The sequence below is a fragment of the Thalassophryne amazonica genome, chromosome 9 (assembly GCF_902500255.1).
Source record: "Thalassophryne amazonica chromosome 9, fThaAma1.1, whole genome shotgun sequence".
Taxonomy (NCBI): domain Eukaryota; kingdom Metazoa; phylum Chordata; class Actinopteri; order Batrachoidiformes; family Batrachoididae; genus Thalassophryne; species Thalassophryne amazonica.
The window spans coordinates 117584079-117612031 of record NC_047111.1 but is presented as its reverse complement, the minus strand read 5'-3'; the positions used below and the strand labels follow the sequence as shown (position 1 = coordinate 117612031).

The 27953-nt window shown below is 41.2% G+C and overlaps 1 protein-coding gene across 1 annotated transcript in view; it reads right to left on the bottom strand.

Moving 5' to 3' along the window:
* dgat2 (diacylglycerol O-acyltransferase 2) overlaps window positions 1-27953 on the bottom strand; it is a 57117-nt gene that overhangs the window by 11789 nt on the left and 17375 nt on the right. Inside the window, 2 exon segments of the mRNA XM_034179023.1 lie at window positions 8648-8822; window positions 12439-12643. Of these exon segments, the coding sequence (XP_034034914.1) occupies window positions 8648-8822; window positions 12439-12643 (380 nt within the window).

Below are 27953 nucleotides of genomic sequence, written 5' to 3'. Positions count from 1 at the left end.
GCCAGAAAATAAAGCATTCCAATAATCCAGTCTGGAAGAGACAAATGCATGAATCAGAGTCTCAGCATCAGCCATAGACAGGATGGGGCGAATCTTCGCTATATTTCTCAGATGAAAGAAAGCAGTCCTCGTAATTTCCCTAATGTGGAGGTCAAAGGACAACGTAGGATCAAAAATTATAAGGTTCCTCACTTTGTCAGTATGATGTATAACACATGAACCTAGGCCAGTGATTTTCAACCTTTTTTGAGTCGCGGCACCCTTTTTATATTTACAAAATCCTGCGGCACACCACCAACCAAATAATATTATAATGCTATTACCTCTGGTTTGCGCAAAACCCAATTATCGCAATAGAAAATCGATACAGAAAACACCGCATTTCGAAAATCCCCAAGCATTTTGCGCTCTGATCTCAAGTAGGGCTGTCACGATGAGGAATTTCTGGAGACAATTAATTGTCAGACAAATAATTGCGATTGACGAATATATTGTCTATTTTTTTTTCTTTTTTCCCTTCTTAATATTCTACTATTGTAGTAGAATTACACAACTCTAGAAGAACGTTTGGCTTCTGTGAGTGGAGAAACTGGGAATGGTGCAACATTTTTATTTTTATCTTCATTTTACATACAGTCCCAACTTTTTCTGAATTGTGGTTGTTTCTGTTCCATTCTGAAATTATTTCTCCGCATCAGTCACATTTTGTGCTTAAACACTGCATTAAGCCCATATTGAACAAATAAATACCTTTGGAAAGTAACAGCTGTTAAAGTACAGAGTTCTCACCTGCTTTTTGTGATCTCTGCGTCTGAACATTGTTTTTTTTTTTTGTGGCTCAGTTCATTCATATATTCTCATTTTTTAAATATGTTTTTAAAGCTATTTGACTGTTTATTTCATCTCATGATCTCATAAATTCAGCATACGACGCGCACATGGTGTGAACAGGACGGTAACTGTTGTGTGGGCCGCCAGAAGAGGAGGTACTGCTGGCCCACCACCAGAGGGCGCCCTGCCTGAAGTGCGGGCTTCAGGCACAAGAGGGCGCTGCCGCCTCAGGAACAAGCCTGGTGACAGCTGTCACCCATCATCCATGACAGCTGTCACTGATCATCTCATCCACATCTGGAATAAAAGCAGGAAGACACCTCCACCACATTGCCGAGATATCATCTTCTACAAGAGGTAATATCCTCAGCCGTTTTGTAATTGCAATATTTGTATATTGTGAGTGTTTGCAGGAGTACCAGTTCCTCCGTTGGTGAAAGCTGTGAGAGCGCTGAAGGCACTCTTTTCCCCTGAGGAAGCTACAGTAGTCAGCAGTGTTTGAGTGAGAGGTGGAGGTGGAATTCCCACCAGGATTGTTACTGGGTGTTCACACACCCACCCTTGACTGTCTTTGCTTTCTGCCAGCAGTACCAGATCCGACACGCCGTGACGGTGGCCACCTGGGGACTTCGGGACTTGGCGGCTCCAGTATTCCTCGGGTTCGGTGGCAGTGGAAATTGTGTGGTTCCGGTTCGTTTCCAGACGGGCGTCTCCTATCGTCGAGCCTGCCCACACGGCACCTTTATTGATTGACTTGTGCACATTCTGTAATCTGCTGTGTTTGGTTGTGTCATTCACAACAGTAAAGTGTTATAATTTGACTCCTTCCATTGTCCGTTCATTTACGCCCCCTGTTGTGGGTCCGTGTCACTACACTTTCCCAACAGGTAACGGCAGAATCACACCTTTAGAGAAAGTTCAGAGAGAAGTAAAAGCAGCTTCACGTTTTTTTTTTTTAAACATGTTCACTCGGGTTAAAATCCTCTCTCTGCGCCGCGCTCGCTGCGCACTGAACGTGTCGCGCCTGCATTCAGGAATCTCCCTCACCCACCCCCTCCCTCACCCATCCCCTCCGTCACCCACCCCCTCCCTCACCCATCCCCTCCTCACCCACCCCCTCCTTCACAGTCTGCAGCCTGTTAACTCCGCGCGCGTGCGCTCACAGACACAGGCACAGACACACACACCGACAGCTCCGCATTTTAGACGCGGCTTTTGAAGGAGACAACACTGTTTTAAATCGGACCGTCAGCCTCCTTGTTATTGTCCCGCCTTAAGACGAGAGCGAGGCTGCAGCACATTTGACGTCAGATTCTGAGTCGTTTATGCTTTGTGGATAAAATAAATAATTCACGGTAATCGCGAATATGAAAAATAATGGCGAATATGAAAAATACCCACGGCACCCCTGACAATCGATCACGGCACCCTAGGGTGCCGCGGCACCCCGGTTGAGAATCACTGACCTAGGCTAAGCGCCAGCTGATCAAATTGGTGCCAATGTCTTGCTGGACCAAGAACCATCATTTCAGTCTTATCAGAGTTCAAAAGTAGACAGTTGCTAGACATCCAACTTCTCACTGCCGCGAGACAGTCCTGTAAAGATTTTATGTGTACAGGATTTCCAGCAGCTATCGGCATATACAACTGAGTATCATCAGCATAACAATGAAAAGCAACCCGGAAACACCGCAAAATGTTCCCAAGGGGTGCCATATACAGGGAAAAAAGCAGGGGACCCAGAATGGATCCCTGCGGAACCCCGAACTTCATGCCCTTAAAGTCAGAGGCAGTGTCATTGCACAAAACACAGTGGGAACGACCAGACAGATAAGACGTCAGCCACACAAGAGCAGTTCCAGTAATCCCGAAACAGTTTTCTAGTCTATCAAGTAGAATATGATGATCAACTGTGTCAAACGCAGCACTGAGATCCAACAACATCAATGCTGTAGTAGCATCCGAGTCCATTGCTTGCAGAAGATCATTAACTACTTTAATAAGTGCTGTTTCTGTGGCGTGATGTCTTCTAAAAGCAGACTGCAGTGGCTCAAAAAGGTCATTCTCAGTAAGATAGTCCACAAGCTGCCGTGAAACCACCTTTTCCAGAATTTTAGAGCAGAATGATAGATTTGATATCGGCCTATAATTTTTCAATACACCAGGATCAAGATTAGATTTCTTGAGTAGTGGTTTAACCACTGCAGATTTAAAACAATTTGGAACAGATCCAGAGTTTAAAGAAAGATTAACAATTTCCAGCACAGTCAGCCTAAGAATGGGCCAAAGATCCTTAAACAATTTTGTTGGTATAGGATCAAATAAACAAGTTGTGCTTCTAGTAGACATCACGAGTTTCGGCAGCACACCTTGTGAGATACTGTTAAATTCCGTGAATCTAGGTAGCACCTCAGTAGTAGTCCCCAGCTCAGTAGCTTAATACAATGACTGGACCAAAGTATGCTGAGATGTGCTCAACCTAGTATCTTCGAGAACGACCAACAGGTGGCTGTCCATGAATAAGAAATGCCACCGTATCAAACAAAACTTTGAGTTATGCTTGTTTTTGTTGATCAATTCAGAATAATACGCCTGCTTCGTAGCCAATAAAGCATGCTTATAATCTAAAATAGCTTCACGCCATGCAAGGTGAAACAGCTCTAGTTTGGAACTACGCCATTTCTGTTCCAACCCTCTAGCCTTCTTCCTAAGGTCACGCAAATAACTGTTGAACCAGGGTGTCTGTGCTTTGGGAAGGCGTGGCTTTAATAGAGGAGGTGCAATCTTATCAAGTGTGGTTTTTATCACTAAATTCAGGCTATCTGCAAGACTGTCTACTGACTGAAATTTCATCAAGCTTGAAGTCTGGATTTCAGGTAGTCTCGCTTCGAGTTCAGTCAAAGTTGAAGGTTTAATTCGTCGCCGCAATGATAGGCAAGGTTGTTGCTCCACTAAATGCGGCAGCGTAACTGTAAACCTAATAAGCGAGTGGTCAGAGACCGCTGATGCAAGCAAATAATGTTGTATTTGCAAATATAAAACTTAATTTGTAAAAAAAAAAAAATTACATTTGTAAAACTGGAAATTGTATTTGTGAATTGAGTTTCAGCATTTGTGGATCATCAATTACACGTATTCATCGCTCGACTTGACCTTGGAGGGAAAATTGACTTTATCGCGATTTGTCAAGAAGGAACATAATCAAGCGAGTCTTATCTTAAGTTAGGACAACAAAAGTTGTTTGTACTTACATTAGATGATGGCGACTGCTCTCCTTGTCCGTCCATGTCCGTCCACCTCATATCAGAAGTCAAAAAGAGTTAAATGGCTCAGAGATCTAAATAGACTGCTGTGTAATGAATGGAACCACACTGCCATCTAGTGGATATCCAGTGTGCGTGAGTGTGTTTGTGAATCAGTAGGCATTTGTTTGTGGATCTGTGGATTTCGTGAAAAGAATGTCTCAAAATTACATCACAGAGGAAAGCGATGAATGCGTGTAATTGATGATCCACAAATGCTGAAACTCAATTCACAAATACAATTTCCACTTTTACAAATGTAATTTTTTTTTACAAATTAAGTTTTATATTTGCAAATACAACATTATTTGCAAAGTGTTATGTGTCGACGCGGGTTGAGGAGCGGACCTGCGTCAGATGGAACCCAGCGCTACAAATAACCAGAAAAGCGGTTCCAAAAACAATATATTTATTTCACCCGCTGTGCTTAAAAAGTGTAAAAACAAAAATAGCGTCCTTCTGGTGGAGTGACTGTTGGCACGCTCTTAAGCACCCAAAAGGATAGAAGCCCGGCGTTCCTGGACCCACTACCACCAGACAAACCAGACACGACAAACTGACTCTCTTTAATGTGTGCTGACAGCAAGTGTCCTCACCCTTCCTTGCTTCACGGGCTCGATGTGTCAAACCCAGGCGCGGTCCTCAGCGTCTCACAAACGGACATCACAAGGTCAAGTTCCCGGCAGTTCTGCTTGAATCACACATGACTTAAGTGCAGAACGCCATCCAATTATCTGCTTCAGCTTAAAGTCTTTAAGGTTGCATGTGAGCACCAGTCACAGGTGCTGCACATGATGTTGATGAGGGTGAAGGATTCTTCAGCCAGCACCTTCTCCACAGAAGAATCAGTTTCCATGCCACCTGAAGAGCAAAGAAAAGAAAAGAACACCAAAATATCTAGCCACACCCCCCAACGCACAACACAAAGACCAATTTACAAGTTACAAATATGAAATTTGCATTTGTGGATATCTGAACACATTTGCAAATCAGTGATTATTTGTAGATCACCCTGTGTGCATTTACAAATATTAATGAGACAATTTTAACCCCATATGCCTGGAGGTTGTTAGCAGGAAGACAGAACAAAAGCTGGACTAATTTCTGACGTGATTTTTTTTCCCTGCACTGAGCACGTAAGCCTATACAGTCATATTTTTGTTGTTCACGCACGCACAAGCGCCGACCAGGTTGCGTGTGTGTGCGCGCGCGGGGACACGACTCTCCTGAGACATCATTTGAGCTAACTGACACTGCTAATTTTTGTAAGATACAGACACACACACATAATTTCAATTTCAATTCATTCATTTATATAATGCCAACTCACAACAAAGTCACCCCAAGGCGCTTCACACAATTCACAACAACACAAATGAATGTAAAATCAAAATTAAAAACAAGAAAAGCACAATAAAAAGATAAAACACAGTAGAATAAAAAGAAATTACAAAGCAAGCAGAAACAGATTAAATTAATGATAAAAACAGTCTAAAAAAGTGGGTCTTCAGTCTTGATTTAAAAATCTCCACCATGTCAGACTGCCGAATAACAGCAGGTAGATCGTTCCAAAGAGTCGGACCACGATGGGAGAAGGCTCTATACCCCACAGACTTCTTGTTCATCCTCGGAACACACAGAAGCCCTGTGAATGCAAGGGCCTCGCAGGTATGTGGGGCTTAACCAAGTCCGCCAGGTAGGAAGGTGCCAATCCATGAACAATTTTATAAACCAACAATAAAACTTTAAAATCCGATCTGGCAGAAACTGGTAGCCAATGAAGGTATGCCAGAATGGGAGTGATGTGGTCAAACCTTCTACTTTGTGTCAAAAGTCTGACAGCAGCATTCTGTACCAACTGAAGTCCTCGAATGCTAGACTGCGGCAGGCCAGAAAATAAAGCATTCCAATAATCCAGTCTGGAAGAGATAAATGCATGTATCAAAGTCTCAGCATCAGCCATAGACAGGATGGGACGAATCCTCGCCACATTTCGCAGATGAAAGAAGGCAGTCCTCGTAATGTCTCTAATATGGGGGCCAATGAATCCCACCTCATTTCTGGTGAGGATGAGTCCGCCTATAGAGAGGAGGTGCAGCGGTTGTCGGTCTGGTATAGGGAGAACAATTTGATCCTCAACACCTCAAAGACAAAGGAGATGGTGGTGGACTATAGAAGGAGGAAAACAGTCATCCAGCCACTGGGCATCGATGGGGACTGTGTGGAGTGGGTCTCTGAATTTTGTTTTCTGGGCGTGTATTTGAGAGACGACCTGACTTGGAGCACACTATGGCTACCATCAAGAAGGCACAGCAGAGACTCTATTTCCTGCGGGTTCTCAGGAATAACCATCTGCCACAGAGACTGCTGGTGTCCTCCTATCGCTGCTCCATAGAGAGCATTTTGACCTACTGTCTGTGTGTGTGGTTTTCCAGCTGCACAGTCACAGACAGGAAAGCTCTCCAGAGGGTCGTCACCACAGCCCAGAAGATCACTGGTTGTCTCTTGCCTTCATTAGAGGAACTGTATACAAGTTGTTGTCTCAGGAAGGCAAGGACTATAATCAGAGACCCCTCCCATCCTGGACACTATTTGTCTGAATTATTACCATCAGGCAGATGATACAGGACACTTAAGACCAGAACAAACAGACTTAAAAATAGCTTTGTGGGAAGAGCTGTTTGTGCACTGAATGCTGTGTGATTGAGTGTTTTTAACTAGGTTTTATGTAGAATTTTTAGGGTTATTTATTATTCTATTTATTTATTTTTGTCAGGGATTGGGCCAGGTCAGGGCGCTGAGCCCTTATTTTCCCCCTTTTTATGGTTTCCTGTTTGCTGCGGCTTTGATTTATTAGTAATTATTTTCATCATGTTTTATTCTGTCTTGTTTTTCTTGTCACTTGGTTCTTGTTTTGATTCACTAGTTATATTATTTTCATCTTATGGTTATTCTCAGTTCTGTTTGCTTTGGCACTTTCTTTCCTTGTTATTAAAGTAAAGTACTTTGGCCATGTCTCAGTTCCATTCTATCAGTCTGTGTTTTCATGGGTTATCATTTAGTTATTGTTTGCCTATTTTCACTGTGGTCATTTCTGTTTGCACTTTGTCAGGAGTTTATGTCTGCCAGTTCCAGTTTAGTTTTGTCATGGTGTTTAATTTCTTATTATTCTCTGAGCTGTGTTATCTAGTTTATCTCCGGTCTGCTTTTCTGTCACCTCATTATTAACACCCACCTCCACAGCAGGGTGCAGAGATTTAGCCAAAGCATGTTTAGATATGTTCAATCTAATGTCTTCTATTTTCTTCTCAAAGTACTCCAAGAAGTCTTGAGCTATAAACGGAGAAGGACTAACAGGTAACCGACCATGGATAAGAAATGCTACAGTATCAAACAAAAATTTTGAGTTGTGCTTATTTTTAATGATCAAATCCGAAGAGTAAGATTGCTTTGTAGTCTATAGTGCATGCTTATACTCTGCAACTGTATCATGCCATGCAGAGAAGAACACCTCTAATTTAGAGCTACGCCACTTTCGTTCCAGACCTCTAGCCTTCTGCTTGAAGTCCTGCAAGTAACCATTAAACCAAGGCGACGGCACTTTTGGAAGGCCAGGCCTTAATAAAGGAGATGCAATCTCATCAAGTGTAGTTTTGAGTACTGAATTCAAACCATCCACCAGACTGTCCACTGACTGAGCATTCTGCAAAGTTGAAGCTAAAAGACACACACACACACACACACAAAATCCACTCCCTTGTAAGCCACCTGGATGCATGAAGAGCTGCTAACATGAAACGCTGATGTGATTTTTGGCTGGACTGAGGAACTACACAAAGTCTTTTTTTTTTTTTTATGACAGTCCAAAGTCAGTGCACAGCATCACTGGACTACACGTCACAGTGGAACACCAAAATGTAAGTCCCTTTTCTGTTGTTTATAAATTAATAAAATATCAAATGACAAGGATCTATTTTAGCTGTTATATAAAACAAATAATGAATGTTTTTACATTCTTTCAATGGTACTAATATTTCACGAGGTGAAAGCTGGAACAAACCATTCAACGAGGCCATGCCAAGTTGAATGGTTTGTTCCAGCTTTCACCAAACTCATAAATTCATAAACATTCATTATTTGCATACTAGTAAATTCTCTAAGCTGCTGTAGAAAACGTAAAATTACAGATAATCCATAACTACATCTTTCAAAGAATCTGGTTTGTTTGAGTCAGTGAGACCAACACCAACACCCCCTTATAGTAGTACAACACGCAACAGTGGTACTTAAAATACTTCATGCCACAAGGAGCTTAGAGGTTCACATGGACAATCGTTCATGCAGGTTTTGCTCACGCTCTCTGTGAGCTCAGACCAAACATTTTGTCAAGCAACAATCTCAGCTTTATTCATTCCATTGAGGTTGACACTGGCATACTAAAAACAAATTTTACTAAGACTGATTTTAGCGTCTAAGACGTGCACGTGAGTCACAAAGTTATGCAGCCAGCTCACCCTTTTTGGAGGGCCAGCCTCACAAAACCTTTACGATTCTTCAGGGTTACGGAATTTATGCCTGGAGCACAATTCAAAGACTCTGCGGCTCCACCAATAACGATGATCACGGCGTTTCCCGTCCCGTTATGCGACAATAGGTAGTCAATGGAGTTCCTGTTCACTGGACAGATACCTGCAGAAAAAACATGCAAAGATTTTTCATTGTCTACAGTTTTGCTGCTCAGTGATTACCATCCAATTAACTGTTACAATTACAATTAATTGTTTCTGTACTGAGGATTTTTTATTATTATTTTATTTTTGTTAAATTAACGTTTGAATGGTTGCAGGTTTTTAAAGCATCATTCTTTACTTTCTTTCTTTTTGGTATTTATTTTAATTCCTTTCTAAAACTTAAACTGTGTTTTCATCATAATTTTTCTAAATTGTTGCGATAACCACTTTCAGTGGCTCGCCTTGATGTAAACAACACTGTGCTGGATTCTGGTTGACAGTTTTCTAATAAGATTAGGGCCTAATTCCCTTTAACAGAAACAGTGAGATAGTGAGTAGGTCTGCAAATTTTCTGTCAGTAATTAAACTTAAACACTACTAGATTTCATCTTAGAAATTTTTAATGCAGACAGACAGGTGAAAACCAGTGAACCTCCTATTTTGGGTCACGTTGCAGACCTGGCGCCAGAAAAAAAATATTAAGGGGGCGATGAGTTTATCACAGGGGGCAGGGTCCCCCCCCCCCCCCCCCCCGCCAAAAAAAAGTGTGCACCGGAGGGGACCTGCCTCTGAGCGTGCGTAATGAATTGGGTGCGCTCCTGGAAAGCTCGTGTATTTAGGCTACACCGTTGTAAGAGACTGACTGAGTAAGAGTAAAGAGTGATGACAGTATTTTTTTAAATTATTAATTGAATGTATAGACCCTCGGTCAAGTGATCTCCTACATACCACACAGAGCCGGTGTTCTGTCGAGATGAGGCGCGTCAAAACAATAACGTGTGACAGGACTGCTCATTTATAGAGCAGGTTTCTGAGGAAAAATCATTGGAAATTTTTTGTTGTTGTTGTTTGTTACCTCAAAATTTCTGATTACTGTTAAAAAAAGTTTAGAACACTTGTAATTAAAATAGCTAAATAAATCAATAAATGGTTCTTTAGAAACCTTTCATCTGTAAACTAAAACCACCTGTTATTTCAGATTAGATAATTTCTTGTTTAACATAAGGAACCTCAGACATTTATTTTTAGACAAATAAAATAACATGGAAACGTGTATATTTTTTAAGTCTGGTAGATTATTTATATCTTATTTCAACCAGAAAAACTAACACTGTAAATAAATACAAATGTTTATTATAAATGCAACAGGAAATAATTTAACAATGACTGCAGTGTGATTGTAAAGTAGGATTTCTGTGACATAAACCTCATGATGAATTTTTTTATAGTCATTTCAACTTATAATTTCGTCAAAATATGTAATTGTCTTTAATGTTATCAGGACAGAGTCATTTCTAAAATATGAATTTGAGCACAATAAGTGGAGAGCTTCTACCTGTGCAAATGTCTTTGGACTTTGATTCGTGGACATTTTTAAAAATAATAAAATAGTTGCTGTTGAAAGAGCCTTTTATTTAGAAGCAGGTGATGTTCTGCTGGATTCTCTGGACCAGATGAAGGTCTCTTCTGCAGCTTTGAACTCTGGTGGTTTTGCTGAAGAGCAGAGATGTTTTCTTTCGACTGGACTTCGTGGTGTTCAGCTCATCAATGGAAGTTTGGTTGTCTGCACAGCAAATGTTCCTGATTAGGACAAATAAAAATATTTCTTTAAATATAAAGAAACACTAAACTAACTAACTAACTAACTAAACTTTTGTGGTGTCTGAAAAAGCTGTAGCTTTATTTTGTAAAAATAAAAAAGACTGAACCATTTACAAATTAAAGTGTTCACTCAGATCAACTGTGCTAAAGGCTAAGCTAACGTTAGCCGATCATTAAACCTTCACAGTTCAGTAAACGTCACGTTTTATTTTTACATTATTCTCACCTCAGTAAAGCTGCAGAACTAAACTCCGTTGGTCAAACTGGGACTTCGCATATATCCAAAAAGTGGGAGATTTCGGACTGAGTGGGTTTGCTCCATCACCCCGGCGGCCTGGATCGCTCTGCCCAGTGATGATGCCTGAAGGCCGGCTTCTCCGTGCGGGTCGGCCCGCTGTCGCGGTTCGATCAATATCCCACCAAGACGTCAGTCCTCCCTCGGTCGGTGTCGCTGAACTTTTTTCAGATTGTGGAAACAGCCAGAGTGTGACATGGAAATCTCCACCCCCTTGCCGCTTCCGAATTGACGCGTTTGACGTCACGAGACGTTGGAAACGCACCGGCCTGGCGTTATGAAGCGTTAAAGCGTCGTGCTGAAGCTTGCAGTGTGAAAGGCCCTTGACACTGCTAGAATAAATCGAGCTTGCCCTGTGCCGCACTGACAAGCGCAACCCTCAACCTATCAAATCGCTTGAACACAGACACACGCCATATCCGTTTGTTTTAAAATTAATTACTTTAGTTAATTAATTTGGTTTATTTGTTAAATACATGATATTATTGAATAACTAATATTTTGCTATATTTTCCAGTATTTCTTTTTCTTTCTTTTTTATTTTTATTTTTTGATAACTCTAACATCCAAGGGGGTGAGGTTGATGACATGAGGGGGCGTCGCCCCCAAACACCCCCTCGTGGCGCCGGGTCCGCCACATTGGCATCTTTTAACATAGTAGAGAAGCTTGAATCTTCGACTGGACTGGGTTGCTTGACGTGAGGACGTTTCGCTTCAAATCACAGAAGCTTCCTCAGCTAAAATTCTTGCTCTGGAAGTCTGACTCCAGTCAAAGATTCAAGCTTCTCTACTATGGAAACCACCTGGACAACTGAGAGCCTACACAGAAACATCTTTTAACATAATAATTTACAGTTATTTTATTATATTAGTTTAAGTAGAAATGTTGGCACAGCGGGATATGTCTGGCCCTGTTTAGGAGGTTACATCCCATTTGGTCTACTCACATTTCGTTTATGTCCCATTTCATCTACACCCACTGTTGACAGTTTTCCCATTTTGGCTACCTTTGTCTCAAAGTGCAGTTTTTATTATTTTATTGTGTTTATGCAGAACAAAGGTGTGAAAGTGTTAATCCTTTGATTAAGCTTTGAGTAATAATTAGATTAAACACATACAGTAGGTGTGACTGATAATTATCACACCTTAGCAAATCACTTTATACCTCTAATAACATGATTAGAAAATGGTAAATGGACTGCATTTATATAGCGCTTTTCCATCTGCATCAGATGCTCAAAGCGCTTTACAATAATGCCTCACATTCACCCCAATGTCAGGATGCTGCCATACAAAGCGCTCACTATACAAAATTTCATGTGGCAATATCACTACGCTTTGATTTATTGATAAGTTTAACACTTTTGGGTAGTAGACAAACTAGTAGTAGACGATATGGGAATAGTGGTCCAAATGAGTGTAGACCAAATGGGAATAGACCAAACAAGACTTTTGTCTAGGACAAAATCCTGAATTTTAGTGTAGACGAAATGGGAATAAACCCCTCAGGTAGGCACACGTAAAGTTGGCCTTAAGCCATTGTTGTTTGTTTAAACTGACACAAAACACAAGCAAACAGAAGCTTTTTCAGGTGAGCAACAGTGCAAAGGTCACGTCTCCTGTAGATTTTTTGTTTTTGTCCTCCAGTGAGTCTTGACAACTGCTTAAACCAACTCACCTCCAGACATGAGGTAGTCTCGAAGAATAGGGAACCGGAAGTTTCCTGCCAGTGTTGCAAGGGAGGGTTTGATGCCTGGAAACTTCTGTGAGAAGCCTGTGGCTTCTGTCCCAAAGTTGCAGAAAGCGCCAAAACAAAAGATGCCGTGTGGGTGGTAGCCAAATATATAGTTCCGGCTGGGAAGCAGGTTGTGCGTCTTAATGAGCTGTGAGACAAAGAAAATCAGAGATCCGAGCAATTGAAGGCACTTTGCTGGTTCAGTTGAGTCACAAGTCATGTTTGTGAGTTAAAAAGGTCTTAGTTGCACTATGTCATTCTCAGTTCAGCCAACTTCACTCATGTCAGTTTAAGTGGAATCATAACATAGTAACTCTGCAAAAGAACTGTGGCCCCCAACTATAGTGTAGTTTTACTTAACAATCAGCATTATTTTAGCCTCTTGCTCAAAGGACTAAGTGTGTTTTAGTCGCTTGGCAGTGAACATCACTCATAAAAACTCACAAACATCAAACATGAACCTGTGTTGCTGGCAGTGCAGACTTGGATCCATTACAGTGTGTACTCAAGGCTCTCTCTGAGCATGACACACATGACAGTTGCATAACCCCAACTGGTAAATGTGATAACCATCAACCTTCCCATGGTAGTGCAGGGTTCAACCTTCCTGACCTTGCAATATATGTATATATATATATATACACATATATATATATATATATATACACACATATATATATATATATACATATATATATATATATATATATATTTGTGTCAAAACAGACAACACATGGCATTTTGGGTCTTGTATTTTTTTTTTGTTTGTTTTATCATATTCTTATTGACCAGTAAGAGTCTCTAGTGTGCATTCAAAGCCTCAAGAAATGAACCACTTTTCAACGTAACTTGCAGAGAGGCTTCAATGTTTCAAAAAGTTTCATCTTGCCATCACTAGTGTCCAATAAGTGGTAGGCAGACTCACAAATACACAAGGAAAAATATGGTTCAACAAGAAGAAGAAGTCAACTACAAGGAACCACTAGAAAACTGTGGGCAAGAAGAGGGCAAAAAGCACAACATTCAGGCAATGCACAAGAGGAATACAGGGGTGTAAATACATGCTGAAGGTAATCACACAAATGGGGGGCCTCATGTACAAAGCGTGCTTATGCACAAAAACATGGTGTACGTCCGTCCCCATGCCAGCGAGATGTATCAAAAGTGAAATGAACTGTTGCACTGCCGACACACAGAAGTGATGTTGGGAACTGTTAATAGTGTGAAAACACTAAGTAATCAGAGTGATGTGCACATCAGAGACACACTGATGAGCAGTTAATACACCCACGTGTTTGCAATTATGTAGGTGGATATAAAACCATGTGCAAAGTGATGCAGAAAATTGCATTAACAATGGCTGCATTAGCGTCAGAGGACCTTGCAAATGGTGCAATCTGAGGTGAGCGTGTATTCAGGGAATGCAAGGATTTTCTTGGAAACAACAATAATTGGCTCATAAACCGATTTTGTTTACCAAGGCCACTGTTACCAGAGGTGCGCGTAGAACTGCACCTGTCCCAGAGCGCAATACAGCGAGGAGCCAGGAGGTTGTCTGTGCCCACACAGGTGCTGACCACGCTGCACTGCCTGCCATCAGGGGCACTCCAGCGTAAGCTGGGCAACCTGTCAAGAGTTTGCACATTTGCACATCATATAATGCCGTGTAAATAGACTATTCGTGTAATTGAGCCGAATGTAACATATTTGAATACGCACATTTGGGCATGTGCATATTCAAATATGTTATTATTATTATTATTATTAATGTATTTTTTATTTTTGCTTGACAGTTTTGAGCTGCAGAGCTTCTTAACAGGCTTCCTGTGTTCAGTATTTATCAATAAATACATGTGTAAGTTGTGAATGTCACAGTGTCAGTGGAGGCGCGCCTCACCTTTTTAAGGCCAGTGTGTGTGCGCTGTTCTGTGCTCAGGTTGCACACACACACACACTCGCTCTGTAGCTCCCACGAACATTTTTCCAGTTTGATGATTAATCCATTTAACAGTGTACCAAATTAAACTCCTTGCGTGTCTCCACGTAATTTAACTTCTTTTCTGTGTTCATGTTGGCTGATGTGACGTCGTGGGGAATCTCTGCTCCACGGACCTATTTACATGAAACTGTATATTTAAATGGGGTATAGCCAGGGACGAGTTTGGTTCCACACTCAATTCCACGTTCAGTGGGATGTTCAAACGGAACGTGCATGCATGCCTACGCACACTTTGATACATCTGAATATTTTTGTGTAGTTTCTGGGTTTTGCTGTACTCCATGTTTCAGTGGGAAAACCACGCAAGTCTTTGTACACAAGGGAAATAGAAACAGCTGCGGAAGAGACACAAGAAGAAAATGAACAAAACACAAGAAAACCGTGACCACCAAAATAAATCAGGAAATGGAGAAGAAAGACAGACAGTCACAACACAAAGAGGCAAACCCAGGAACGGTCATGAGGGGAAGCCAGAGAACAAGGACAGACACACACACATGCACACACACATACAGGGATCATAACGCAGACTTCACATGAACTAAGTTGCAATGGAGACGAAAAATTCTGGGTCATCCGCAGCCACATTTCCTAAGATTTCCTTATCAAACCCTTATGATGAAATATATTTGAGGCTTGATGCATTAAAGTTTAAACATGAACTTTATTGTAAATAACTATAAATATAATACTGCCTTCTCTTTAATTGGCAGCCGCTGTGTTGCATCCCTCAGCATTTTCATAAAATAAACTTCTCATCTATTTTGTCTATGCCTAGTTGGCGGCATAGCAACCATTTGTCTCTTGTCCCTGTAATATGACTTTTATGATTAAGCGCCTTGGGGCAACTGTTTGTTGTGATTTGGCGCTATATAAATAAAATTGAATTGAACTGAATTGATTGAAAATGAATGGCAGCTAGCCGTTTTGCCTCTGTCTCTTGTCGCTAATTTGACCAAGGGGTGATGGGGCCCCAGCCATGATTAACAGCATTGTAAATAATGTTGCCTGACTGCATAGCCGGCGCCACAAGGAGGCGTTTGGGGGCGACACCCCCTCACGTCATCAACCTTGCCCCCTTGGATGTTAGAGTTATCAAAAAAATAAAAAAGAAAGAAAAAGAAATACTGGAAAATATAGCAAAATATTAGTTATTCAATAATATCACGTATTTAATAAATAAACCAAATTAATTAACTAAAGTAATTAATTTTAAAATAAACGGATATGGCGTGTGTCTGTGTTCAAGGGATTTGATAGGTTGAGGGTTGCGCTTGTCAGTGTGGCAGAGGGCGGTGCGTTTCCAACGCGTCGTGACGTCAGACGCGTTGCTTCAGAAGCGGCAAGGGGGCAGAGATTGCTACGTCACACTCTGGCTGTTTCCACAATCTGAAAAAAGTTCAGCGATCGCCGTCTTGATCTTCGGTCACCTGAACCACAAAAAAACCTTTAAAAACCAGCAGTAGAACGATTCTCCATCACCCTGCTGGGAGAAGCTTTTTTCAGCTACTTTTTGGAGTGACACCGACCGAGGGAGGACTGACGTCTTAGTGGGATATTGATCGAACCGCGACAGCGGGCCGACCCGCACGGAGAAGCCGGCCTTCAGGCATCATCACTGGGCAGAGCGATCCAGGCCGCCGGGGTGATGGAGCAAACCCACTCAGTCCGAAATCTCCCACTTTTTGGATATATGCGAAGTCCCAGTTTGACCAACGGAGTTTAGTTCTGCAGCTTTACTGAGGTGAGAATAATGTAAAAATAAAACGTGACGTTTACTGAACTGTGAAGGTTTAATGATCGGCTAACGTTAGCTTAGCCTTTAGCACAGTTGATCTGAGTGAACACTTTAATTTGTAAATGGTTCAGTCTTTTTTATTTTTACCAAATAAAGCTACAGCTTTTTTCCGACACCACAAAAGCTCAACTTTAAATAACTTATTTTTTTGCGCGTTTTTTCCATCGTTTTTTGCCGTTTTCCCCCTTTTATTATGTATAAACTGTTTAGTGTTTCTTTATATTTAAAGAAATATTTTTATTTGTCCTAATCAGGAACATTTGCTGTGCAGACAACCAAACTTCCATTGATGAGCTGAACACCACGAAGTCCAGTCGAAAGAAAACATCTCTGCTCTTCAGCAAAACCACCAGAGTTCAAAGCTGCAGAAGAGACCTTCATCTGGTCCAGAGAATCCAGCAGAACATCACCTGCTTCTAAATAAAAGGCTCTTTGAACAGCAACTATTTTATTATTTTTAAAAATGTCCACGAATCAAAGTCCAAAGACATTTGCACAGGTAGAAGCTCTCCACTTATTGTGCTCAAATTCATATTTTAGAAATGACTCTGTCCTGATAACAACATTAAAGGCAATTACATATTTTGACGAAATTATAAGTTGAAATGACTATAAAAAAATTCATCATGAGGTTTATGTCACAGAAATCCTACTTTACAATCACACTGCAGTCATTGTTAAATTATTTCCTTTTGTATTTATAATAAACATTTGTATTTATTTAGTGTTTATTTTTCTGGTTGAAATGAGATATAAATAATCTACCAGACTTAAAAAATATACACGTTTCCATGTTATTTTATTTGTCTAAAAATAAATGTCTGAGGTTCCTTATGTTAAACAAGAAATTATCTAATCTGAAATAACAGGTGGTTTTAGTTTACAGATGAAAGGTTTCTAAAGAACCATTTATTGATTTATTTAGCTATTTTAATTACAAGTGTTCTAAACTTTTTTTTAACAGTAATCAGAAATTTTGAGGTAACAAACAACAACAAAAAATTTCCAATGATTTTTCTTCAGAAACCTGCTCTATAAATGAGCAGTCCTGTCACACGTTAATGTTTTGTACAGATCAGTGGTTTCTGCACCAATCGGATTGGTCCAATCCATTTTGTACAGATCAGTGGTTTCTGCCACAAGTCTTCCGTGTTCTGGCCCAATGCGTCGTTCCTATTGGACAACACGAAGGTACGTCACAGCTCAGAGTGTCGAAAGTTGGCGCACCTCATCTCGACAGAACACCGGCTCTGTGTGGTATGTAGGAGATCACTTGACCGAGGGTCTATACATTCAATTAATAATTTAAAAAAATACTGTCATCACTCTTTACTCTTACTCAGTCAGTCTCTTACAACGGTGTAGCCTAAATACACGAGCTTTCCAGGAGCGCAGAGGCATGTCTCCTCCGGTGCACACTTTTTTTTTGGGGGGGGGGGGAGCGACCCCGCCCCCTGTGATAAACTCATCGCCCCCTTAATATTTTTTTTCTGGCGCCGGGACTGCCTGACTACTTTGCTGGACAAACTATGTATTGACACCATTTCAAAAAGCCAAGGTGTTTTTTCTATTGTTTATTCTGTTAAATAGAAGCTTTCATATCAGCAAAAGTAATGCTGATACCGATATATTTGTGACAGGCTTCTATTAGCCGATGACAGTGGTGGGCACACTTCCGATAATCCGATAACAGATAATTATCGAAGATAATGTTTTCACTATCAGATTATCTTTTTAGATAACTTTAAAAAACATTATTGGACCAAATATCTTCCGATTGATTTTTGTCCGGTAACTTTTAGACTGATAACGTAAACAAAGCTGAACAGCAACAAGCATTTTTTAAATTTAAAATCAGTTCAGCACCTGCCTGTTTTGTAACAGATGGACAGTTATACCCTCTGCTAACAGAAGAGAGCTGCTTTTATGAAAAGCATCTCTAGCCTCTGTAGACAAAGGCGAAAAGGCCACAAAAAAAAAAAATAAAAAATAAAATAAAAAATAATAATAATTTCCTTTAACACCATACCGATATGCTGGCAATATCACCCAAGTCATCCAGAGGCATACATTTTTAACTTATGGTTCAAATTTTAACCAAACTAATTTTGGACAAGTTATTTAAAATTACTGTCATGTCTGAAGTTTTATAAAGTGAAAATATCAGCTATATGTTTTAGTTTTAAAGTAATGTGCTAATGTTTAAGGTTTTGTGAGCACATGCTGTTTCCAGCAGTGCATTATGGGTAGGATGATGTAATCTCAGTACAATCACGACAGGACAATTGCATTTCAGACACTCTGTTCAGGCTCCACAGACAACAGCATTAAACTCTAGTGCCTAAAACTCTCGTGAATATATTCTCTGGGTTTATAGACGTTGTTATTGTATTTGCGTTTGTTAAATTCCACGCATTTTAAATGTAGCAGACAGGGATTATCTGGAATTTTGTTTTCAAGGCCTCTACTGCCATCTACTGGCCAGTAGTGTTCATGGCAGTATTCACCCTAAGTACTAAGCATCTGGACACCAAATCAACTTTTTGGCTTTGCAAATGGCTTTTTTTTTTTTTTTTTACAAATGAAGTTTAAAAACAAAACAACAGCAAAAAAAAACAAACAAAATAACATTACAAGACAGCTCTGCGGTGTTTGCACAGGCACAGTGCGAGCGGTTAGATGCTTGTAGCTCTTCAGCAGCAGGATACCCTCACGACGGCCGACCAGAATAATATCAAACAGGTTTGATTTTCATTGGACAATACGATCGGCGATCAGGACGTGGTCCTGAGATGTTAAACGCAGCTTGTTACTCCATGTACACTACACGATGCAGGATGTGCGATTAACCTGAAACTCTGTCCAAAAAATTCCTGCATGAAAAATCATCTCGCACAGTGTAAAGCACATTTTACAACATCATAAAATGTGTGCACATTCTCTCCACATGCAAAACGTTTTGCGATGACACTTCCAGGGCTCCATAAAAATGCCTGTTTTTACAAATTAAAAAAATGGAATATTTTACAAAAGCACATTTATCTGTAAACACCAACACATGACAGACGTCACATTAACGTGTTGGTTTACATAATGAATGACTGAACCAATCAGTGTTTAGCAGAGGCACTTTTACCCAGAATCCTTTGCGATCTGTCTGTGTTTGTTAAAAAACCTCAGAATTAGTGCATTATTCAACATTAAAAGATATACGAGGTCTGTCCAAAAAGTATCGGACCTTTTTATTTTTTGCAAAAACCATATGGATTTGAATCACGTGTGATTGCATCAGCCAAGCTTGAACCTTCGTGTGCATGCGTGATTTTTTTCACACCTGTCGGTTGCGTCATTCGCCTGTGAGCAGGCTTTGTGTGAGCAGTGGTCCACCCCTCTTGTCGGATTTTTATTGCGAATAAATGTCTGAATGATTTGGAGCTTTGCTGCATCAAATTTTTCCAGAAACTGTGAGAGACCTCCAGCTGGACACCATTCGGAAAATTTAGATGGCTTTCACTGACGATTTTATGGGGATTACACAGATTAAGGAATGCTCCAGCCGGTTTAAAGACCGCCCACAGCGTCTGAGAGCGCGGCGTGCTCCAAGTGCCGATCGACAGGCTGACACCCCGCTGAAACAACCAGATCATTTCCAAAGTGAAGGCTTTGTTGATCCGGGACGTCGTCTGACTTTCACAAAAAAGGCAGAAGACGTGGACATCAGCACTTTTTCGGCACATTCCACTGTTACAGGAGTTTTTGTCATGGCAAGAGAAGCGGACGGATGTGCCACCGTGCCGCTCATGGCGCGGGACAAAACCACCTCCGTGTTGGTCTCACAGGACGGCTTTCAGGTGGCTTTCAGACGGCTGTCGGTGGGTTTTCAGTCGTGTGAATAACCGAGAAACTGTGCATGAGCTGGACATGCCCCAACATGTCCTGTGAGGCTTCATCACGGCGTTGCTTTGCGCCATGCGGCTCTGCCGCGTGGAATTCCTCCGCACGTCTGTCTCAGTGTGCCGAAAAAGTGCTGATGTCCACGTCTTCCGCAATTCCTGTGCTAGTCAGAGGACATCCCAGATAAAACACAGCGCCCAGTTTAGAAATGAATGGCACATTCCACTGTTACAGGAGTTTTTGTCATGGTTAGAGAAGTGGAGGAATTCTGCGCGTCGTGGCGGAGCCTCATGGCGCAAAGCAACGCCGTGATGAAGCCTCACAGGACATGTTGGGGCATGTCCAGCTCATGCACAATTTCTCGGATACTCACACGACTGAAAAGCAACTGGAAGCCGTCTGAAAGCCACCTGAAAGCCGGCCTGTGAGAGCAACATGGAGGTGGTTTTGTCCCGCACCATGAGCGGCACGGTGGCGCAATCCTCCGCTTCTGTTTCCATGAAAAAACCTCCTGTAACAGTAGAAAGTGCCGAAAAAGTGCTGACGTCCACGCCTTCTGCCTTTTTTGTGAAAGTCAGACGACATCCCGGATCAACAAAGCCTTCACGTTGGAAATGATCTGGTTGTTTCAGCGGGGTTTGAGCCTGTCGATCGGCGCTCGGAGCGCGCGCGCTCTCAGCCGCTGTGGGCGGTCTTTAAACCAGCTGGAGCACTCCTTAATCTGTGTAATCCCCATAAAATCGTCGCTGAAAGCCATCTAAATTTTCCGAATGGTGTCCACCTGGAGGTCTCTCACAGTTTCTGGAAAAATATGATGCAGCAAAGCTCCAAATCGTTCAAACATTTATTCACAATAAAAATCCGATGAGAGGGGTGGACCAGTGCTCACACAAAGCCTGCTCACAGGCGAATGACGCAACCGACAGGCGTGAAAAAACTCACGCATGCGCACGAAGGTTCAAGCTTGGCTGATGCAATCACACGTGATTCAAATCCATATGGTTTTTGAAAAAAATAAAAAGGTCCGATACTTTTCTAACAGACCTCGTATGCTATATTTTAACTTTGTACAAATGACAGACTTGACATTAATGGAGTTATTCTATCAGTATTAATGTTATTTATAAATCAAAACCACAAGTCAGCATGACTTTATTTTTCAAGACCTCCGCCTGATCGGAGCGTTGTGACTGCTAGAGAGTTGGCTTTATAGCTGCTCTCAGAGTGCCTCTACTGGGAGCTCTGTAGTGAACAAGTGCTTCCAGCAGGGGCAGAATTTTCAAAGACAAAAGTGTGGTCTCATTGTTTGGGTCTGTTGTTACTTTTAATATTACTAGAAGCTACTGTGGCATTAAAATTTAAATTTGTTTTATTAGTAGTTGTAAATGTACCAGAGACAATATTGGAATTTATCTGTTATCGGTTATCTGTAACTTCCGATACATTTTTGGGTGGTTTATTGTTTTATCTTTATCAAAGATAACTTTTCAGTTATCTGATGATCTGTTATCGAAGTTAATTTTTTGGTTATCTGTGCCCACCACTGGCCAATGATCATTCAGTAAAGACTTGTTACCTAAAGTTAATGGATAATGACAAAGTCGTCCCAAAAGACTTGGACTTTTGTTCTCCTGTAAAGATATTGGCTTTGCCAAACACCTCCATCCAGCAACCTCATGACACTATGAGCTCCTCCCACAGAGTTTAGGTTAGTCAATAACAATGAACATTTCAACACCAATATCAAAACCTTTGTAAGCAGTCTCAAAAGATACTAAACATCAGGCATTGGGGTGACAATTATCTGCAACAGTATCAACCCACCTAACAAATGGCTACAGTTTAAATGCATGAACTAAATGTTCCACTCCACACTGATAAACACTCTGCTGTAATTACATACTTTACACAGTTTCTACGGTACCGTACTGACAGTTTTTCTTTTGTTGAAAGGTTTTCGGATCTTTAAGGTACTTATCCTGGCATTTCTTAACACACTGACGAAGTAAGCACATGAGATGAGCTAATAACCACATAAGATTAATAAAAGCTCTTCTTCTGGGGTTTGAAGAACAACCAAAAACAGGAGAAGAGTACATCTGATGTACTGGGCACAAATGGTTTTTATTTTGGAAAACTGCACTGACAAGCATGAGATTGGCATCAAAAGAGCACTGTTTGTCCATGCAAATACAATGATTTGGTAAAATCCTGTGACTGACTTGTGTAGCATATTTCAAAGGACAGATGGGTTAAATTTCCAAAGATAGTCCAACCTTGACCTGTGGCTCCTGCGTTCACAGTTTTTTCATGCACTGCTCCTGTAGACCTCCTCCCTCCACCACAGTATTGATAATTCACTCTCCTTTAGGCTGAGCAACAGTCACCCTGTAATGTCAAGAAGCATTTTGGAACAACACACACTCATCGGCGCAACGTAACCTCCGTGGAAGGACAAAGTCCAAAGATCCCGACCAACGTCAAACCCTCATCGTAAACAACATTGTACAAGGAACAGTGTGGAGCAGACAGCTGATACCTGATACACGTCTGATAAGATTATCTCTACAATGTCAAACCTGTGCACAACTACAAATCAATGGAGGTGACACATTCATAAGACTATCCCACACGGGGGTCATTTTGAGATATTGGCCTTTAAAGTTACAAAATTAAAGAAAATTTTAAAGGAAGTGACAAATTGTACACATCAAAGAAAGTGGAAACCATAACAAATTACACATCATTTTAAAGTTCATCCCACAAATTCTCAGGCTGTCACAGATAACACGCCAGTCAATCGAATCACAAGCTTTGGAAAAGTCAAATGACGCTGCAAGGAAACACTGGGATGTTTCTGTGTAGGCTCTCAGTTGTCCAGGTGGTTTCCATAGTAGAGAAGCTGGAATCTTCGACTGGACTGGGTTGCCTGACGCGAGGACGTTTCGCTTCAAATCGCAGAAGCTTCCTCAGCTTCTGCTTCTAGACTCTCACAAGAGTCTAGAAGTTAAACTACCAGAGCAAGAATTTTTTCTGGAAACTTACGATCTCCGGCATGGGACACTGACCAGTCAGCTAAAAACCTGAGCAGCCAGAGTATCCTTTGGCTGTCGGGAAAGTGAGGCCTATTGACTACCACATGCACATCGACTACTGCTGGCCTCCGTCACACAAGCAATGACAAGGACCAACCTTGTCTTCTTATTTAATGCTGTGATCTTTGCAGACTCAACAGATAACCTGATTGCAGCAGCTGAGAAGCTGAGTGAGGAATCGATATCTTGGTTTGCAATTATCCAAGATAAAGATTAAGCTCCAGGCTTTCAATGGCTTCCTGAGCTTGGCCATCAGAAGTGTATCTGTATGAGGATGTTGAACTTCAGTCACTCTACAGTATAAATCAATCAATCAATTTTTTTTTTATATATAGCGCCAAATCACAACAAACAGTTGCCCCAAGGCGCTTTATATTGTAAGGCAAAAGCCATACAATAATTATATAAAACCCCAACGGTCAAAACGACCCCCTGTGAGCAAGCACTTGGCTACAGTGGGAAGGAAAAACTCCCTTTTAACAGGAAGAAACCTCCAGCAGAACCAGGCTCAGGGAGGGGCAGTCTTCTGCTGGGACTGGTTGGGGCTGAGGGAGAGAACCAGGAAAAAGACATGCTGTGGAGGGGAGCAGAGATCAATCACTAATGATTAAATGCAGAGTGGTGCATACAGAGCAAAAAGAGAAAGAAACACTCAGTGCATCATGGGAACCCCCCAGCAGTCTAAGTCTATAGCAGCATAACTAAGGGATGGTTCAGGGTCACCTGATCCAGCCCTAACTATAAGCTTTAGCAAAAAGGAAAGTTTTAAGCCTAATCTTAAAAGTAGAGAGGGTGTCTGTCTCCCTGATCTGAATTGGGAGCTGGTTCCACAGGAGAGGAGCCTGAAAGCTGAAGGCTCTGCCTCCCATTCTACTCTTACAAACCCTAGGAACTACAAGTAAGCCTGCAGTCTGAGAGCGAAGCGCTCTATTGGGGTGATATGGTACTATGAGGTCCCTAAGATAAGATGGGACCTGATTATTCAAAACCTTATAAGTAAGAAGAAGAATTTTAAATTCTATTCTAGAATTAACAGGAAGCCAATGAAGAGAGGCCAATATGGGTGAGATATGCTCTCTCCTTCTAGTCCCCGTTAGTACTCTAGCTGCAGCATTTTGAATTAACTGAAGGCTTTTTAGGGAACTTTTAGGACAACCTGATAATAATGAATTACAATAGTCCAGCCTAGAGGAAATAAATGCATGAATTAGTTTTTCAGCATCACTCTGAGACAAGACCTTTCTAATTTTAGAGATATTGCGTAAATGCAAAAAAGCAGTCCTACATATTTGTTTAATATGCGCTTTGAATGACATATCCTGATCAAAAATGACTCCACGATTTCTCACAGTATTACTAGAGGTCAGGGTAATGCCATCCAGAGTAAGGATCTGGTTAGACACCATGTTTCTAAGATTTGTGGGGCCAAGTACAATAGCTTCAGTTTTATCTGAGTTTAAAAGCCGGAAATTAGAGGTCATCCATGTCTTTATGTCTGTAAGACAATCCTGCAGTTTAGCTAATTGGTGTGTGTCCTCTGGCTTCATGGATAGATAAAGCTGGATATCATCTGCGTAACAATGAAAATTTAAGCAATACCGTCTAATAATACTGCCTAAGCGAAGCATGTATAAAGTGAATAAAATTGGTCCTAGCACAGAACCTTGTGGAACTCCATAATTAACTTTAGTCTGTGAAGAAGATTCCCCATTTACATGAACAAATTGTAATCGTTCAGATAAATATGATTCAAACCACCGCAGCGCAGTGCCTTTAATACCTATGGCATGCTCTAATCTCTGTAATAAAATTTTATGGTCAACAGTATCAAAAGCAGCACTGAGGTCTAACAGAACAAGCACAGAGATGAGTCCACTGTCCGAGGCCATAAGAAGATCATTTGTAACCTTCACTAATGCTGTTTCTGTACTAAGATGAATTCTAAAACCTGACTGAAACTCTTCAAATAGACCATTCCTCTGCAGATGATCAGTTAGCTGTTTTACAACTACCCTTTCAAGAATTTTTGAGAGAAAAGGAAGGTTGGAGATTGGCCTATAATTAGCTAAGATAGCTGGGTCAAGTGATGGCTTTTTAAGTAATGGTTTAATTACTGCCACCTTAAAAGCCTGTGGTACATAGCCAACTAACAAAGATAGATTGATCATATTTAAGATCGAAGCATTAAATAATGGTAGGGCTTCCTTGAGCAGCCTGGTAGGAATGGGGTCTAATAAACATGTTGATGGTTTGGATGAAGTAACTAATGAAAATAACTCAGACAGAACAATCGGAGAGAAAGAGTCTAACCAAATACCGGCATCACTGAAAGCAGCCAAAGATAACGATACGTCTTTGGGATGGTTATGAGTAATTTTTTCTCTAATAGTTAAAATTTTGTTAGCAAAGAAAGTCATGAAGTCATTACTAGTTAAAGTTAATGGAATACTCAGCTCAATAGAGCTCTGACTCTTTGTCAGCCTGGCTACAGTGCTGAAAAGAAACCTGGGGTTGTTCTTATTTTCTTCAATTAGTGATGAGTAGTAAGATGTCCTAGCTTTACGGAGGGCTTTTTTTTATAGAGCAACAGACTCTTTTTCCAGGCTAAGTGAAGATCTTCTAAATTAGTGAGACGCCATTTCCTCTCCAACTTACGGGTTATCTGCTTTAAGCTATGAGTTTGTGAGTTATACCACAGAGTCAGGCACTTCTGATTTAAAGCTCTCTTTTTCAGAGGAGCTACAGCATCCAAAGTTGTCTTCAATGAGGATGTAAAACTATTGACGAGATACTCTATCTCACTTACAGAGTTTAGGTAGCTACTCTGCACTGTGTTGGTATATGGCATTAGAGAACATAAAGAAGGAATCATATCCTTAAACCTAGTTACAGCGCTTTCTGAAAGACTTCTAGTGTAATGAAACTTATTCCCCACTGCTGGGTAGTCCATCAGAGTAAATGTAAATGTTATTAAGAAATGATCAGACAGAAGGGAGTTTTCAGGGAATACTGTTAAGTCTTCTATTTCCATACCATAAGTCAGAACAAGATCTAAGATATGATTAAAGTGGTGGGTGGACTCATTTACATTTTGAGCAAAGCCAATAGAGTCTAATAATAGATTAAATGCAGTGTTGAGGCTGTCATTCTCAGCATCTGTGTGGATGTTAAAATCGCCCACTATAATTATCTTATCTGAGCTAAGCACTAAGTCAGACAAAAGGTCTGAAAATTCACAGAGAAACTCACAGTAAAGACCAGGTGGACGATAGATAATAACAAATAAAACTGGTTTTTGGGACTTCCAATTTGGATGGACAAGACTAAGAGTCAAGCTTTCAAATGAATTAAAGCTCTGTCTGGGTTTTTGATTAATTAATAAGCTGGAATGGAAGATTGCTGCTAATCCTCCGCCTCGGCCCGTGCTACGAGTGTTCTGGCAGTTAGTGTGACTCGGGGGTGTTGACTCATTTAAACTAACATATTCATCCTGCTGTAACCAGGTTTCTGTAAGGCAGAATAAATCAATATGTTGATCAATTATTATATCATTTACCAACAGGGACTTAGAAGAGAGAGACCTAATGTTTAATAGACCACATTTAACTGTTTTAGTCTGTGGTGCAGTTGAAGGTGCTATATTATTTTTTCTTTTTGAATTTTTATGCTTAAATAGATTTTTGCTGGTTATTGGTGGTCTGGGAGCAGACACCGTCTCTACGGGGATGGGGTAATGAGGGGATGGCAGGGGGAGAGAAGCTGCAGAGAGGTGTGTAAGACTACAACTCTGCTTCCTGGTCCCAACCCTGGATAGTCACGGTTTGGAGGATTTAAGAAAATTGGCCAGATTTCTAGAAATGAGAGCTGCTCCATCCAAAGTGGGATGGATGCTGTCTCTCCTAACAAGACCAGGTTTTCCCCAGAAGCTTTGCCAATTATCTATGAAGCCCACCTCATTTTTTGGACACCACTCAGACAGCCAGCAATTCAAGGAGAACATGCAGCTAAACATGTCACTCCCGGTCCGATTGGGGAGGGGCCCAGAGAAAACTACAGAGTCCGACATTGTTTTTGCAAAGTTACACACCGATTTAATGTTAATTTTAGTGACCTCCGATTGGCGTAACCGGGTGTCATTACTGCCGACGTGAATTACAATCTTACCAAATTTACGCTTAGCCTTAGCCAGCAGTTTCAAATTTCCTTCAATGTCGCCTACTCTGGCCCCCGGAAGACAGTTGAGTATGGTTGCTGGTGTCACTAACTTCACATTTCTCAAAACAGAGTCGCCAATAACCAGAGTTTGATCCTCGGCGGGTGTGTCGTCGAATGGGGAAAAACGGTTAGAAATGTGAACGGGTTGGCGGTGTACACGGGGCTTCTGTTTAGAACTACGCTTCCTCCTCACAGTTACCCAGTCGGCCTGCTTTCCCGGCTGCTCGGGATCTGCCAGAGGGGAACTAACGGCGGCTAAGCTACCTTGGTCCGCACCGACTACAGGGGCCTGGCTAGCTGTAGAATTTTCCACGGTGCGGAGCCGAGTCTCCAATTTGCCCAGCCTGGCCTCCAAAGCTATGAATAAGCTACACTTATTACAAGTACCCTTACTGCTAAAGGAGGCCGAGGAATAACTAAACATTTCACACCCAGAGCAGAAAAGTGCGGGAGAGAC